This window comes from Alligator sinensis, unplaced genomic scaffold (genome assembly GCF_000455745.1).
Source record: "Alligator sinensis unplaced genomic scaffold, ASM45574v1 scaffold329_1, whole genome shotgun sequence".
Classification (NCBI taxonomy): domain Eukaryota; kingdom Metazoa; phylum Chordata; order Crocodylia; family Alligatoridae; genus Alligator; species Alligator sinensis.
The window spans coordinates 269,765-284,685 of record NW_005842550.1 but is presented as its reverse complement, the minus strand read 5'-3'; the positions used below and the strand labels follow the sequence as shown (position 1 = coordinate 284,685).

The following is a 14,921-nucleotide window of genomic DNA, read 5'->3' as shown; positions in this document are numbered from 1 at the left end:
GGTTGGACTACATGAACTGCTCAGGTCCCTTCCAACCCTACCAACTATGAAACTATGAAACCCTACGCTACACACAGACATCCCCTCCCATACCCAACCATACATACACACCTTTACATACCCCCACATCCCACCATACACACACATACTCCACACCCCACGGAAACATACACCCCCACATCCCATCATACACACCCCCAAACCCCACCCTACACACATACCCCAGATCCCATTGTACACATACAACCCCCACACCCCACTATACACCCCCCAAAAATCCCACCCTACACACACACACACCACCATACACACACCCACACTCCACCCTACACACACACACACAATATACAAGACTAAGATTTTATTTTTTTATTTATAATGCAATCTGCAAATACAAATCATGACAAAAATATATTTTGTAATAAAATTAAAATATGTTATAGTAGATGTTTGCCTTTTTAGTGTTTGGCTTGATTTTTTTTCTTGTTCTAAGAGGGCAAACCCCCCCTCCCAAAAGGAGTGTTTCTGGGGGGTGAGGGGAGGGACTTCCCATGGCAAAGGGTCAGGGATTAGGGGTGGGACTGGGGGCAGAGCAAATGTCGAAAGGCAGAGCTACCCATGCGGCCTGTGAAAGCTCACCAAACCTCATTAAGCAGCCCTCCAGCTGAAATAATTGCCCACCCCTGATTTACCCCTTAACTAGTGCTAGTGTGCTAATTGCCTTTTTCCTCCTGGCTAAGGCTACTGCACGTGGCAGTGAGGGCTCACATCCTTCAGTCTGATGCAGGACAGGGTTCTGTTGCAAAGTCACACTGTAGGATAAAGGCCTCTATCTAGAGAGGTTAGCCCTGAATACCTACTAGCTATGACTGTCGCTGCACTATTAGATTATAATGCATCATTTATGACTGATATGAAACATGTGAAGATGAAGCAGTGCCCTGGATAATGTGTATATGGTCTCCATAATGAAGAAATAGAAAATGAATATTTCAATTCCTCCTTGTTTATACTATGACAAAGCTGAGAGTTTGAGGCTGCTGGCAATACTTGCTTGTGGATAAAAAAGAGATATAAAGCCTTTTATTATAAGTATAAAAATTATGTGTGTGCAGCCTTATAGTTAAACACTTAGTTACATACAGATTAAATACATCCTCTGACTGCCAAGCACTTTTTTTTTAAATGGAGACCTTTAAACTAATTTAACACCTACCATTTATGAGCTGATCCAGAGTCAACAGGAGACCTTTTAGTAACAACCATGAATAAGTCTCTCAGAGTCTGTGACTTATTTTTTAGGTGTTGTTAAGGTATTTCATTTCAACTCCTGTCATTTAAAAATAAAGATAAATGTGACTTGGGCAGGTGGAGCTGCCTAAAGGTAAACATTTAATGTACCTGAAATAAACTTATAGGATGAAATTTATAGAAAAAACAAAAGAGGAAAGTTTTTATTTCTAGCTAACCTATTTATTGTTGAAATTCCATTTGTGACTGAAAATAACCAAGATGACCAAGGACTTTGATTTGTAAGTCTTATGTGAAAAGACCCAGTGAAGTCAAATGGCTCCTTTTAAATTATCCTGAAGAAGCTAACAAGAGTATCCACAACAATTTCAGAAGTCAGCAATACTCTGCCCCTTGACAGGTGCCCTGCACCCTGGTCACCATCTTGGGACCAGAAGTCCCACCCCAAACCCTAACCTTTGCTACCAGAAGTCCCTCCCTTTGGCCCTTGGAAATAATCCTTTTGGGAGGGGAGGGTTGCCATCTTGGAACCCCCAAAAAACCAAATCATACACTAGAAGTCAAATGCCTACTATAGTATATGTTAATTTTATTACAAAAAATATTTTGGTCATGATTTGTGTTTATGTAGTATATAGAGATGATTGCCTAATAACTCAAAAAATAAAGTCTTAGTCTTGTATATTGTGTGTGTGTATGTATGTGTGTGTGTGTGTATGTGTATGGTGGGGTATGTCTGTGTGTGGGGGTGTGTGGGGGATGTGTCTGTATGTATGATGGGGTGTGGGGTGTGTGTGAGGGCAATAGGGTACATTGTGGGGTGTGTATATGTGGGGGGGTTGTGGGGGGCAGCGTGTGAGTGTGTGGCTTTTGTGGTGTGTGAGGGATCATGGCCAAACAACCTCCCCGCATGGTGCACGCAGACCCTGTTGGTGGCAGCAGGAGCACCAGCAGGCGGTGGCTGCTCATGCCTGGCATAGATGCTGGTGCCTGGCGGTGCACAACTCTAGACAGTTCTGCATGCAGGGGTGAGGAGCTCAGCTTGGCTGGGCCACCTGCATTGCTGGGGCTTCCTGCATGCCTTGTAGCTCTTGCACTCGCACAGCACGGGAGGGAAACTCTACATGTTGGAGCTGGCTGCCTTCCCCTCCCCCTGCTATGCAGGCCCTAGGACTCCACTGGAAGTAGAGGGGAGCCCCAGCCCATGCTTCCCTGCAGAGTCCCAGGAACTGTTCAGTAGTGGGTGGGGAACACAGGTGGCTCCAGCATGTGGAACTTCCCTCCTTTGCCATGTGAGCGCAAGAACTGCACATGCACATGGGATATATATATATATATATATATATATATATATATATAATGACTGAATCCTGAAATCTACTTCCCAGTAGCGTAATCCCCAAAAAATCATTTGTGTCTTCTGAAAGTCCATAACTTGGATTAGGATGGTCAATTTCTGAAAATATATATGTGCTAGGACTAAAACTGTGTTAGCCTGTAATGCACCATGTAGACTATCTACATTCCTTATCTGAAGCATGGTCAAAATACAGCCAGTAGGCTGGATCTGGCCCGCCAGGCACTTTCATCTGGCCCGCAAGCACCTGCTAACTAATTGTATCCAGTTATCGATACAAATAAATACATTTGTATCAATAAATAAATAAAATAAATTAATAACACCAATAGTAATAAAACAATACTATAATAAATAATAATGCATGAATAATATACTAAATAATAATGCATATTCATAAATAAATCAATCAAATACATAAATAAATAAAAAGAAAGCAATATAATTAATGTTAGTCAACATAAGGAAAATAAGACCTGTCAAACAATATGACTTTATGGTGATTACAAGTTTGTTTGATAAAAGTAACTGGGTAGATTTAACAGATTTTTGTAAGTTTTTTATGTACTACCAATTTAAAAAAATAGCATGCGATATGAATAAAATACTTCGTGAACAGATTAAAAATTAACTGACAGATCTCAAAAAATAGTCATCAGCAGTGAATCATTACTAAATGGAAGACTTGATAATATAATTCCATAAGGTTTAGTATGAGGGGCCTGGAAGTAAAAGTATAATACTACTACTAAAATTTTCATGTGGCACAAGACTGATGAAATATAAGAGTGACTTAGCAGTCATACAGACTGTTAGTTAGCTACCTGTCAAAATGAAGACAAACATTTAAAAACAAGGCAAGTAGGCCAAACCCATAGAATAAGGGTTTTAACCTGGAAATTATAGACTCTGAAAAGCTGCTAAGAACCAGAGCACCTATACAGATGTGCTCCAACTTGTGCTAATTAAGCGCTTAATCAAGTTTGTGGAGCATACTAATTAGCATGCTCCAGGAGCCTCCGCATCATGCATCGACTGAGCTTTAGTTAAAGTGCCCCATTGCTATTTTGAAGTGCAGCATGCTGAATACACATGACATAGCAGGTGCTTTAATTAAAGCGGCTTTGAGACCACCATCAGAGCAAGTGTAAAGATGCCTGGCATGGTGGACAACTGAATATAGGTGCCCATTGTGAGGTTATGAGGTCCTTAGCTGCATAAATGGAGTGGTGAGCAGTAATAAGAAGGTAATTTTACCTCTCTGAAATTAGTGAGACTGATATTGGAACTTCTCATATAGTTCTGGTGTCCACTTACTAAAAAAAAGTGCTGAAGAATTGGATGGGAGGCACAAAAGCCACAAAACCAATTTCTGGCCTGGAGATAATGCCTACAGTGAGAGACTTACATGTTTAACTTATTAAAAACAAAAGAAAAAACGTGAAAGTTGTCTTTATTAGACTGTAAGTTCTTAGACAGAAAGAAAATACCAGCTGTGGGAAAATGCATAAAAAAACCCATGGACAGAAGCTGAAGTCAGAAAAATAGAAATTAGATTTAAGACATATATATTTAATGGCTAAAGTGGTTTAACCAATGGATGTTACTGTCCACTGAAGTGATAGATTCTCCATTTCTGTGCTTTCATATTGAGGCAGATTGCCGTCTTTGGTAAACATGCATGATTTAACAAGTACCAGTTATACTTTAGTAAAACACAAGTTATTGAGCTCTGAACTGGGAAAACTCAGCAAAATTTAAATATCTATGAATATACAGATGGCCCCGTCAAACTATGCTGAGAACTTGACTATGAGTCTCCTTTGTTGTGTAGATGTATCGAAACAACATTCCAAATTAGACTTTTTTAATACTATTTATAAAAAATAAGTTAAAAGAAGAGCGAGAAACAGAGCAAATGACCAAAGCAACAGAAAAGTGGCAGTTTTTTACCTTTCTAGAATCTTTATGGACAGGCTTTGTATAAGGTTTTTTGTGCTGGAGAAAAGATATTTGAAATTCCCAAAACATTTTCTTTCCAACTTGTAAAGAGTTTTTTTTTTCAAATTCTTCTAGTAATATGTCTCCTCCTGCAGTGGTCACCATTAAAACAACAGTACTTACACACCAAAAAAGGGACTGAAGCATGTAATGTTGAGACTTGCAAGGCCAGCTTTTCACTGCCTGGTTCTTAGAGTACAATCCACAACTTTGAATTAAGAAAAGCAGGTCAAACCAAACTAAAACACCATCCCCACCAGCAAGGCTGACTTTTGTTTTAAAACACACAAAAAGGAAGAAGGGGTGCTGTCCCCTTTTATGCAAGAGGGGCTAGGGATCTTTTACAGTCAGTGGGGTGACGGGCTGCATGTTGGTATAAAGTCAATAAAATGTCAATGGAAACTCATTTATGTAATTGCTCAATATTCTGTTACCTTCTGTCCAAGAAAAAGCTCTTTAATTTGTAAAATGAGGAAGGCTAAACAGCTCGAAGAATTGCGGACCTCTAGCTTTGGTCCTTTGCAAGTTAAAGAAAGTTAGTGCTTGGAGACTTCATACATAATGTCCATTTACTGAGAGCATCTGTTTCATTCTGTGTCTATACTTCAGTAGAAACTGATTCAGTATCAAGATCAAATTATGTCAAAGATCCAGACAAAGTCTCTGGCTGGACTTTTCAAGGAGTATTCAGGAAGATAGGCATGTGATTCCCCTGAAAGGTCAGTGGGCATCTGAAGCTCCCATGATTACTTTGAATATCTGGCTCTGCCTAACTTTTCCATAGTCATCTCTAAATTGTAAATGAAATCACATTAAATTCTGCCAAATCAGAAGCATAGCCAGTTCACAAAAATGAGGGGGAGAGACTTATTTATCCACCTAATCCATCTTTCATGATGTTGGATTGTACCCTGTAATATATTTTCTAGTATGTTTTCCAGTTTAATTTTTAGTGGCCTCAGCTATGAGGCTTTCCCATCTTCTCTTGGAAGATTATTTCACAGCCTAATAAATCTTACTGTCTGACTTTGCCTGGAGAAATTGCTCCCAAAAGGGAACTATGTTTCATTTGTTTTGGACCAGTCCCAGATTCATGGATTACTTGTAAAAAATGAAATGTATGTCTTTTAATGATATGTACTTCAGAGTAGAGATGCAAATGTCACCTCTGCCTGCTGCCTGAGAGGCTTGAACAGTCTTTTTTGACCATAATCATTTGATCTCCCTTTCGGTTGTTTTGCTGATTAGAAATTTAGGTTTTCATTGACTAGTGTGACAGAACTATTTTCATGTTCAGCATAAAGTAGTCAGGTACATTTTCGAACTTCAGTCAAGCCAATTAGCAGGCTGTAGAAGTAACATATTTTCTAACAATTAAGGAAAGTATTCTTTCGAGCAATTGATTTAATGAAAAAACATGAACTTTTTGATTACCATTTATCTTTATATGATCTTTCTTTGGGAGCTATTCTTCCCCTTAAGGATTTACAACACAGTCATCTCTTTAGGCATGACATTTCCTTCACCTCCATTCACAATTCATCGACAATGTGATATAAGGACTGTTTTTTTGGTACTTTACTGTTTAGAACTTTCTTATCTCTTCTAGCTGTGACAACTGTGATGACCTGTTAATATTATTGTTTTGACTTTTAACTATATTTTTTCTCAGCACCTTTTCTTTATTCTGTTACAGTTTATAATGTGTTAATAGTCCATACTGTATTGAGGGGAATCTTAACTTCTTTTTTAAGCTAATCAAACTGATTTAATTATATCTTTCAGGATATGGAAATTTGACTTTACTATAAAACTACAGTATGAAATCCTAGAACTCATTTTTCAATCACCTTCTGATATACTTGCAATTGTTTTATCATCATACCCAGTTACTTGTTGTAGCCATTGTATGAGTATAAACAGCTAACATTCATTGTTTATAGAAACAAAAAAAGTTAAACTTTCAAGTAATTTCTGTAGCAGCAGCAGCATCCATTTTCCAAGCAAGCCTCCCCTAGGAATATTTAAGCCAGTCCTACAGTTGGAATCGCTCTTATATGTCTCTGACCTGTTGCTTCTGAAATTCATGTGATGAAGAAAACAGTACATCTCTTTAATTGAAACTGTATGATGATCTGGTAGTGTAATATAATCACACTGTTCACTCTGCTAAAGAAAGCATGAGATCATACTGGAAATATTTTATCCCATCAAGGAACACCAAGTTTTATTCTTCCTCTGACTTTTATGAAAACAACCATATGCAATAGTCATTACAAGGATAGCTGAAATGTAAATTACTGGTGGCTTTACACTAGGAGAGAAAAAAAGACAGAACATTGTGTTACCCTTGGAATGTTAATTCCTTCGCACATTTCACTTGCTGTCCCATTTGGAAGTACTAACTGCAGTGTAGACACCATTTACCACCTTCTTCCCTCCAGCATCCATGTAAAAGATGGCCCCCTGTGTCTTGTTGTTATTAGTAAATCCATCATTACTGGTACTCAAATGAAACTCAGTTCTGCTTTCTTTTCATTCAACCCATTTTCAGCCCTTGCTAAACCTTCACATTATCTGCCACAGTTTGGGATCTGGATAAAAGTCAGTTGAGAACCAGAAGAGACAGATGCAGTGCTACTCAATGATGTTGTTACTCTTGGGGAAATCTAAAACCACACCATAAACTGAGGACATCTTATTGAAGATTACCATTTTCATTTAGTGTCTTTTCATATATAGTCTGTCTTTCTTTGTCATCCATGCCTTTCATGTCTTCTGAGATGACTTTTGTAATAGCAGCATGGTCTCAGAGCTGCTGCTGCTGCTGCAGGAATGGGCAGCCAAGTCCCTGAGCTCCAGAGGGGCTTCTATGCACATCATAGCCCCAGAGTAGCATGTAGTCACTCTAAGGCTGTGCTGCTTGCAGCTGCTCTGGGGTGCAATCTGGGATTGGGTCCTCATGCAGTGCATGTGGTCATCTGATGCACCCTGCTTGCTGCCTGCTGGTCACTCCAAGACCCATGGGCAGCAGCAGGGGCTAAATAATATGGTTCTGTGGGCCAAATCTGGCCCGCAGGCTGTATGTTTGACACCCCTGCCCCATAATTTTCGTCAACTCACCAACTTTCCAGTCTGAGAGTCTGCATCTGAATGACAGCCTAAATGACCAGTTTTTTTGAGACACGTATATTTAAAGCCAGTTTCATTTGCATTAAGTATAAAGGAGTAAAGCATCATCCCAGGAAAATTATATTTTCCACTTGCTTATGCATGCTGCAATAGATGCTTCCACATATCCATGCTTTTGTATGTGTATTTTATAGTTCTCATTCATAAGTGTCTGGTTTTTCAAACTGTGCCTCTGGCATAAGTTAGCATAAATATCAATTTATGCACCATGTTCCCTTTTCATACTAACATACTTGGCACAACTGTTTTTTCCAGTCAGCATTTTTGTTTGGTTGTGGCCTTTGAAGAACTTTTCTTAACTGCTGTTGTAATTTTATTAGCCACATATTTGGCACTGTCCAACAAAGCCATTAATTATTGAATGTACTGAATGAATGCTGATTTTTATAGCTTCTCAGTTTGTGGATGGCTCAGTGATGCTTGTCAGTATATATAGTATAATTTGGAGCTATTTAAAAACAAAGTAAATTCCAGTAGCATATATTTCTTGAAATTTCCTCTATTGAAATAATTTTGTAATATTTTTCTCCATTTATCCCCTGGAATTTTGGATATTCTATTTTAGTGCGATTCATATCTAGTATAATGTATTAACTTCAATGGAAATTACATTGAGGTGAATTTGACACAATTTTTGCCACAGAACTATTTGCATATATGCGATTCATCTCCCTGGTCAGTCAGTCTGGCATAAAATTCACAGAATCTTTTTTCCCCCCATATTAAAACACTTCACAGACTCTGCGACAGAAGAGAAACAAACCACTGGTGTGGATTTATACATGTTATAGCACCTCCAAGCAAGTCATGTACCTTGCTAATTTAAAAGGAATCTTTTAATAGTTATTTTACACTGTTGCTAATGGTGTTATAGAAGTTTGTCAATATGTTTTGCTTTCATATTGTCAGTGTTACTCTTTATTAGGAACCAATCATGTTTAGCTCAGTTTCCAGGCATGAGAACTCTTTCCTTTCTTTATTTCCTTCTCTATATGAAAATGGTAATGTTGTCTTTATACAGCTCTGGCAATATGAGTTGCAACTTAAAGTTTTTCCATTGACTTTACTGGGAATAACCAAACAGAAAGGGGATGGGAAATAATCACACATTATTTTAGTCTAAAATGGTGCCTGATTTGTACCATAAATACAGTGCCATTGATTGTCTGATTGTCAAGTGAATACTCCTACTGATATCTGTGGGCATGTCTACATATGCATTAATGCACTGTGGTGCATTAATGCACTGTGGTTACTGCATATTATGTTTAGTACCTGTAATAACAGGTAACCTGTTATTACAGGTACTAAACAAATAAGCAGGAACTGGTGCTACTGCTCGTAGCACCAGCACATACCTTTCAAGTGATGCTAATGCTTAGTAGACTAATTCTGCTGTGCATTAGCACAATAGCATGGCTTTCATCATGACACACTAATGTGCAGTTAGAATAGTCAACTATTCATTTAGCATCTATTGTAGATCCATCCAATGTCAGAGCCTGGTTTGACCCATATGCAGTAAGTAGTTCATGACAAATAGGTAGATTTAAAAGACAAACATTCTGTAGGAAGGATATTCTTGACCAGAATATAACAATTTTAAGTTGCATTCTAGGCCTAAATAAATCAAAGTTCTGCATTTAAAGTTTTATCCACAAATATCCTATTTAATTTTAGAGAATATATTTTAAAATTCAAATACTTCCTTTTTTTCTTGTCAGTATATCATGTAACAGTTTTATCTATGAAAATAACCATATGTAACATCAACATAAAAAGCATTACTAAAATTATATATTTTCTTTTTTATAAAAACAGGATCAATACAATAATTGCACACAATGAAAAAGCAAGATTTCAAAGTGATTTGAGGTCAAATTCTTTTGATATTGGTATGAAAATGGGTGCACAGAGTAGAAATTAATACATTTTGTGTAAGAGGTGATTGACTAGTTAGAGGTGCAAAAGCAATAAAATAGCAAAAAGTTAGTCAATTTAGTGGTTTAGCATCAGGTCTTTGCTACTTTTTCTCTAAACACTTTTTCCTCACAAACTTGTCTTCAAGTAAAAGATAGACCTGACCACTGTAAGCTGGCAAACTAGCATCTTTGGCAAGATTATGTAAATTATTTTGAGGGAGCAAAGACTAATTTTAATACTTCCTCCAATATTGCTAATACATTTTTTATGACAATGACATTTAGTATTCTTGTAAATACTTAAATCACATCATAATCATTTCCCTGTTGGGAGAAAGAGAGGTGTGGCTGCAGCATGTTCTATGTTGGCATGACTATGCGATGTAAGAGTTCCTTGAAGGTTATTACTAACATACAGAGTGTATAGCAACATTGAGACTGCTTGCATTTGCACGAGGTGGGCAAAACAGTTCCTGCAGCTCCAGGCATCAGGACTGGCATGAAGGTATTTTAAAGATGCTTTCACTTGTTCTGAGTGGAGTTCCAGTGCATCTGATGACCTAGCCCAGTCAGTCAGTAGTAAAGCCCAGACCAAAAGTCTTAATTCATGGCTCAGAGTTTCATGCTATTACACAAACAATTCTATATCTAATTTATCTTTTAAAAGTCTTTCAAAAGACTAAATCCTCAGTTGGTGTAAATTTTTGTAGTTGCAGTGAATGCAGTGAAACTTACAATAATTTATACCAGATGAGAATTTGCATATTTCAATTTAATCATACATGGTCTCCTAGGCTAGGGACAGACATTCAAAAAGCCTGAATTGATTCAATCTTTGCAGGTTAGTCTAACCTAGCTAGGCTAAACCAGTTTGTAATCATCAAGACATCCCCTCTGAACTGACGAAATTCAGGCACTTGTCTGTAGTGGCCTTCCTTCCCTTCTACAGTGCTGAGCTGAGGGGGGTGTGGCCAAGCCCTAGCAGGACACTCTGATTAAGTAGGGGTTCCCTCCCCTTCTGACAAGCCCAGCGAGGAATGGATGGATAAATGGATGTTTATCACCCCTAACTCAATGTTTATTACCCTGTTAAGAAAACAACAGGGGGACATTACCAGCTACCTGTTGATTCTGCCTTTGTCCCATCTGCCACAGCACAGACCATAGGCAGCATGTGATCTGCCAGCTAATGCTGTGTGTCTGTGTAAGGCAGAGGGGACGGTGGAATCCCTACTTAGAGGGGAGGGTAGGGGAGCGAAAGCCAGGCAAATGCCTGCAGTCTCTGCTGAAACTGGAGCCAGGGGACAGAGGGGAGGGGCCTGCCCAGCCCAGACAGCATGTTGGGGGAGTCTGATTTAACTTAAACAAGTAAAGGGTCTGGGACAGACATTCCATAAGCTGGTTTGACCTAAATTAGCTAAGTCTGATACTATATTCAACCAGGCTTATCTCAAACTGGCTTCAGCCATTTTCAAACTGGTTTATGTGCACTGAACATTTGTTCTGTTACAGGTTTAAACCAGTTTCTGATCACTGAAACTGGTTTATATGTAATGTTTGTTCCTAGGCATAATGTATACAGTCTGAAGCTCCCTAGCATACAGAAAGTGACAAGTGTTATTTAATTCACTTTCCCCTTCCTCCTAGTCCCATAGGGCATCTTTACATGTGCTCTGGGGTCAAGGGGGGGGACTTTAATTAAAGTAGCTCTCTGGAGCTTCCAAGAATTATTTCATAGACATTAGGGGCTGGACCCGATGATCTCGCGAGGTCTCTTCCAGACCTAATGTCTATGAAATCTATGAAAAAATGCTCTAAATAAAGCACCTGCAGCGTCTTATGTATTCAGTGTAGCATACTTCAAAATGGCAGTGGGAGGTGCTTTAACTAAAGTTTGTTCAAAGACCTTTAGCCAAAGTGCCCCTACTACCATTTTGCAGTATGGGAACGCTGAATACAAGAGAAGCCGAGGCTGCTGGAGCATGCTAATGAACTGATATCCAGCACTATTTATTTGGGAGTAGTATCCTGAATTTCATTAGAAGTTAGTTGTTTTCCTATTAAGTCCATCTATGTATATGGGAATACCATCACCTCCCCAGCTGTTCTGGCTAGAAATTCAGGAAATCCAGCCTTTTCAGATTTATTTTTTCAAGATGTAAGAGTTTACTGGTGGAAATTTAATTCTACTTCTAGAAATCACACTCTTCTTGCAGGCAGTATGTAAGTAGGTAGAGACCAAGTTGAGAGAGGCAGAAAGAGACTTTATTATCAAATTATTGGTACCTAAAATAATCTAAAAATATGTGATTTTGCAAATGCCAGTAGGATCTCCCCATAATCTAAATTAAAACTGACTATTCTGTGCAACCAATAAAAGATATTTTTTCTTCTGCCTCCATTACTTGCTTTTTCATGACTTTTGTATTGCATTTTAAAAAAGGAAATAAAAATCATGATATTGAGTGTTTTTCTCAATGAATGAACATGTCAAATTATTCATGTTTCATCACACTAACATTAAACTTTACTCCCAAGTAAAGGTTAAGATGCTTTCCAATTTTCTAATGTAGTTTGCTGCCACTAACATAGGCATGCCTGATATTTTTCCATTTGCAATGTAGTACCTACCAGAAGATTTAATCGAATATGACTATGAGTATGGGGAAGCAGATTATAAAGAGACTGACACTGTTACAGAGGGACCCCCACTATTTGAGGAGACAGTTGCACAAACTGAGGTAACAAAATCCGGTCCATTTGTCATGTAGTGTCCGGCTGTCTCTTACTGTGTAGTTTGTTATTTTGTGTCATGTTATCTAACTCATTAAATTCCTTTTACTCACTCCTTTCATATATATATATCACTTGTTTTTACTTAGCAGTGGAAAGCCTGACGACTGACAGCATTCATTTTGTCTGTGCTGAGCCTCCTTTCATTCATGCTTCCTCCTTTTCTTTCTTATTTTATTTATGTTTTTCCATTCCATCTTTCACCACATTTGCAGAAAAAGAAAGCCAAAGCCAAAGGGAAGATGACGACAATGGCTGCTTACTCAAAGGACAAACCTAAAAAGATCACAACAAAAATATCTGAAAAATTTGCATCCAAGAAGAAGAAAAGTTACCAAGAAGCAGCTAAAGGCAAACTAGGGGTAAAGGTAGCAAAGAAATAATCAAGATCTTTCTCCGGCCAAGACCGGAAGATCTCTGATCATGAGACATAACTAGCCCTAACCCCACTAGATGAATACATCTCTGCCTAATGCTATAATGTGATTAAACAGTGATGCCTGCTGGATCTTTCCCATCTACTACCTTTTAACAATGTACTTTCTCTTTAACATCAGGCCAACGTTGTTGATGAATTTCAAGAGTATAGTGTAACTGAAACTGACTACAGTTCCCAAACAGAAGCTCCCACCCAGACTACTGAACCAAATGAGGTAATGAGAGATGGGCACAAGGGTGTGTGGGAGGGGGGTTGTAAAATGCAAATGAAGATGCTTATCAGTGCAATGTTAATGGTTAATGAATTACAATTGCTTTTTTTAAAGGAAGGGGGGGATCTCTAAGGTGCCCCCCACTCCCCTCCCCATCTTCTTTTATAACAGAAGCATATGAAAGGGACAACTCCTCTCAGTATATGTATCTGGATAATTCTGATCAATGGGATTTTATGCATGAATAGTGAATGTCAAAACTTTTCCTGAACATACTTCTCTGATGGCTCTATAGGAGGTTTGTTCAAGTAAAAATGGTGAAGTCCTTGCTCCGGCAAGTCCTTCCTTGTTTCATATAGCACATGGAGTGCAAGGTTGCTGCATCCAATGCAGGTGTGAGTAGGACTACACTTTGTGAAAGTAGGAATATGTGCTAGGTATAGCCCTCTGCACTGGTGGGAAGCAAAACCTTCATACTCCTCCCCTTTACTCTAAGAGTTACAGAGTAAAGAAGAGGACTGACAACAGAGAATGAGGGTCTCTGAGGAGATATGGTTTTAAATGTAGCCAGGAGTAGTTAATCATTCCTCTCTCCTACTGCCTGAACAAGTTCCCCTTCTCCATCTTACTTACCACTTTCTACCTGGCAGACAAACATGCATTCAAATCTCTGCCCCTCAGCTATCATAGATCAGATAGATTTAAAACATACATCTCCCAATCCCTGAGAATTTTCTTTTTTAACTGTAATACCAAAACCATAGCTAAGGGAGAAACTAACTTGTTTGCTATTTTTGTTGTATTTTAGCCAATTGGATTTTTTAACTTCAATGTTTTACTTCACGTAATTCATAGCATATTGAAATGAGTTGAATGCCATCACTTTAGCAGTTGTTGTTTTTTTAGCCAAAAAGAACAACAAAAGCCTTTGCTTGTTGTTAAAGTTACATTCATACTAAACATTATTGGTTTGGTTTTGTCAATAAGTATTTATTTGAGTAGAACATCTGAAAAAAAAATCATATAGTGACTTCAAATCATGCTAAAATTATTATTGCTTGATAACAACAATAAAGCGCCTAAGCATTATTTTTAAGGAAACATTAATATAAATGTTTTACTTATGTGTGTATATATATGCCTGCATTTATATAAATATGTATATGTGTGTATATTACACATATATGCATATACACACATTACATATACTATCTATCTATCTATCTATCTATATATATATATATAAATGACAATAAAAAGGTTTTTCAATTTCCTTTTACATAACGCTTTCAAAATGAACATATATTGCTTAAAAGATGTACAAAACTGAACTATCCTGCTAAAGCAACAATCATAACTCATTCAAGCCAAATATGAAAAATAGTACTGAAATTGCTCAGCATACTTATTTTACGCTTTGAAATGTGGAGCAGATGCCAAAAAGTTCATACAATTTAGATAATATGATGAAATACACGAAGAGAAGTAAGTTGATGTTATCATTTCCTCCATATGCATTTTAGAAGTTAAAATGTAAATGTCAAATCTTTATAGCTATTGAGAACTGAGTTTTAGATTTTGCAATTATCTGGCAGCTGTTGATGAGGAAGGGTTCTGTAGGTATACTCCTTGCATTTTTTACATTGTGTTAGGCAGTCGAGCAATATCTTTACTGTAGTGAGACCGAAATCACAATGCTAAGTTTTTTCTTCAGTGGGAGCCATATGAAGCAATTTTGCATAAAGGAAAAAGAAA

The 14,921-nt window shown here is 37.8% G+C and overlaps 1 protein-coding gene across 3 annotated transcripts in view; it reads left to right on the top strand.

Annotated features, from left to right (window-relative positions):
* COL11A1 (collagen type XI alpha 1 chain) overlaps positions 1 to 14,921 on the top strand; it is a 269,666-nt gene that overhangs the window by 75,142 nt on the left and 179,603 nt on the right. Inside the window, exons 6-7 of one of the 3 annotated variants that reach the window (XM_014523947.2) lie at positions 12,732 to 12,878; positions 13,074 to 13,169. In XM_014523947.2, coding sequence (XP_014379433.1) covers positions 12,732 to 12,878; positions 13,074 to 13,169 — 243 coding nt within the window. Of the gene's footprint in view, positions 1 to 12,347; positions 12,465 to 12,731; positions 12,879 to 13,073; positions 13,170 to 14,921 lie in introns of all 3 variants that reach the window. The other 2 variants (XM_006032150.3, XM_006032152.3) reach the window with 2 other exon arrangements.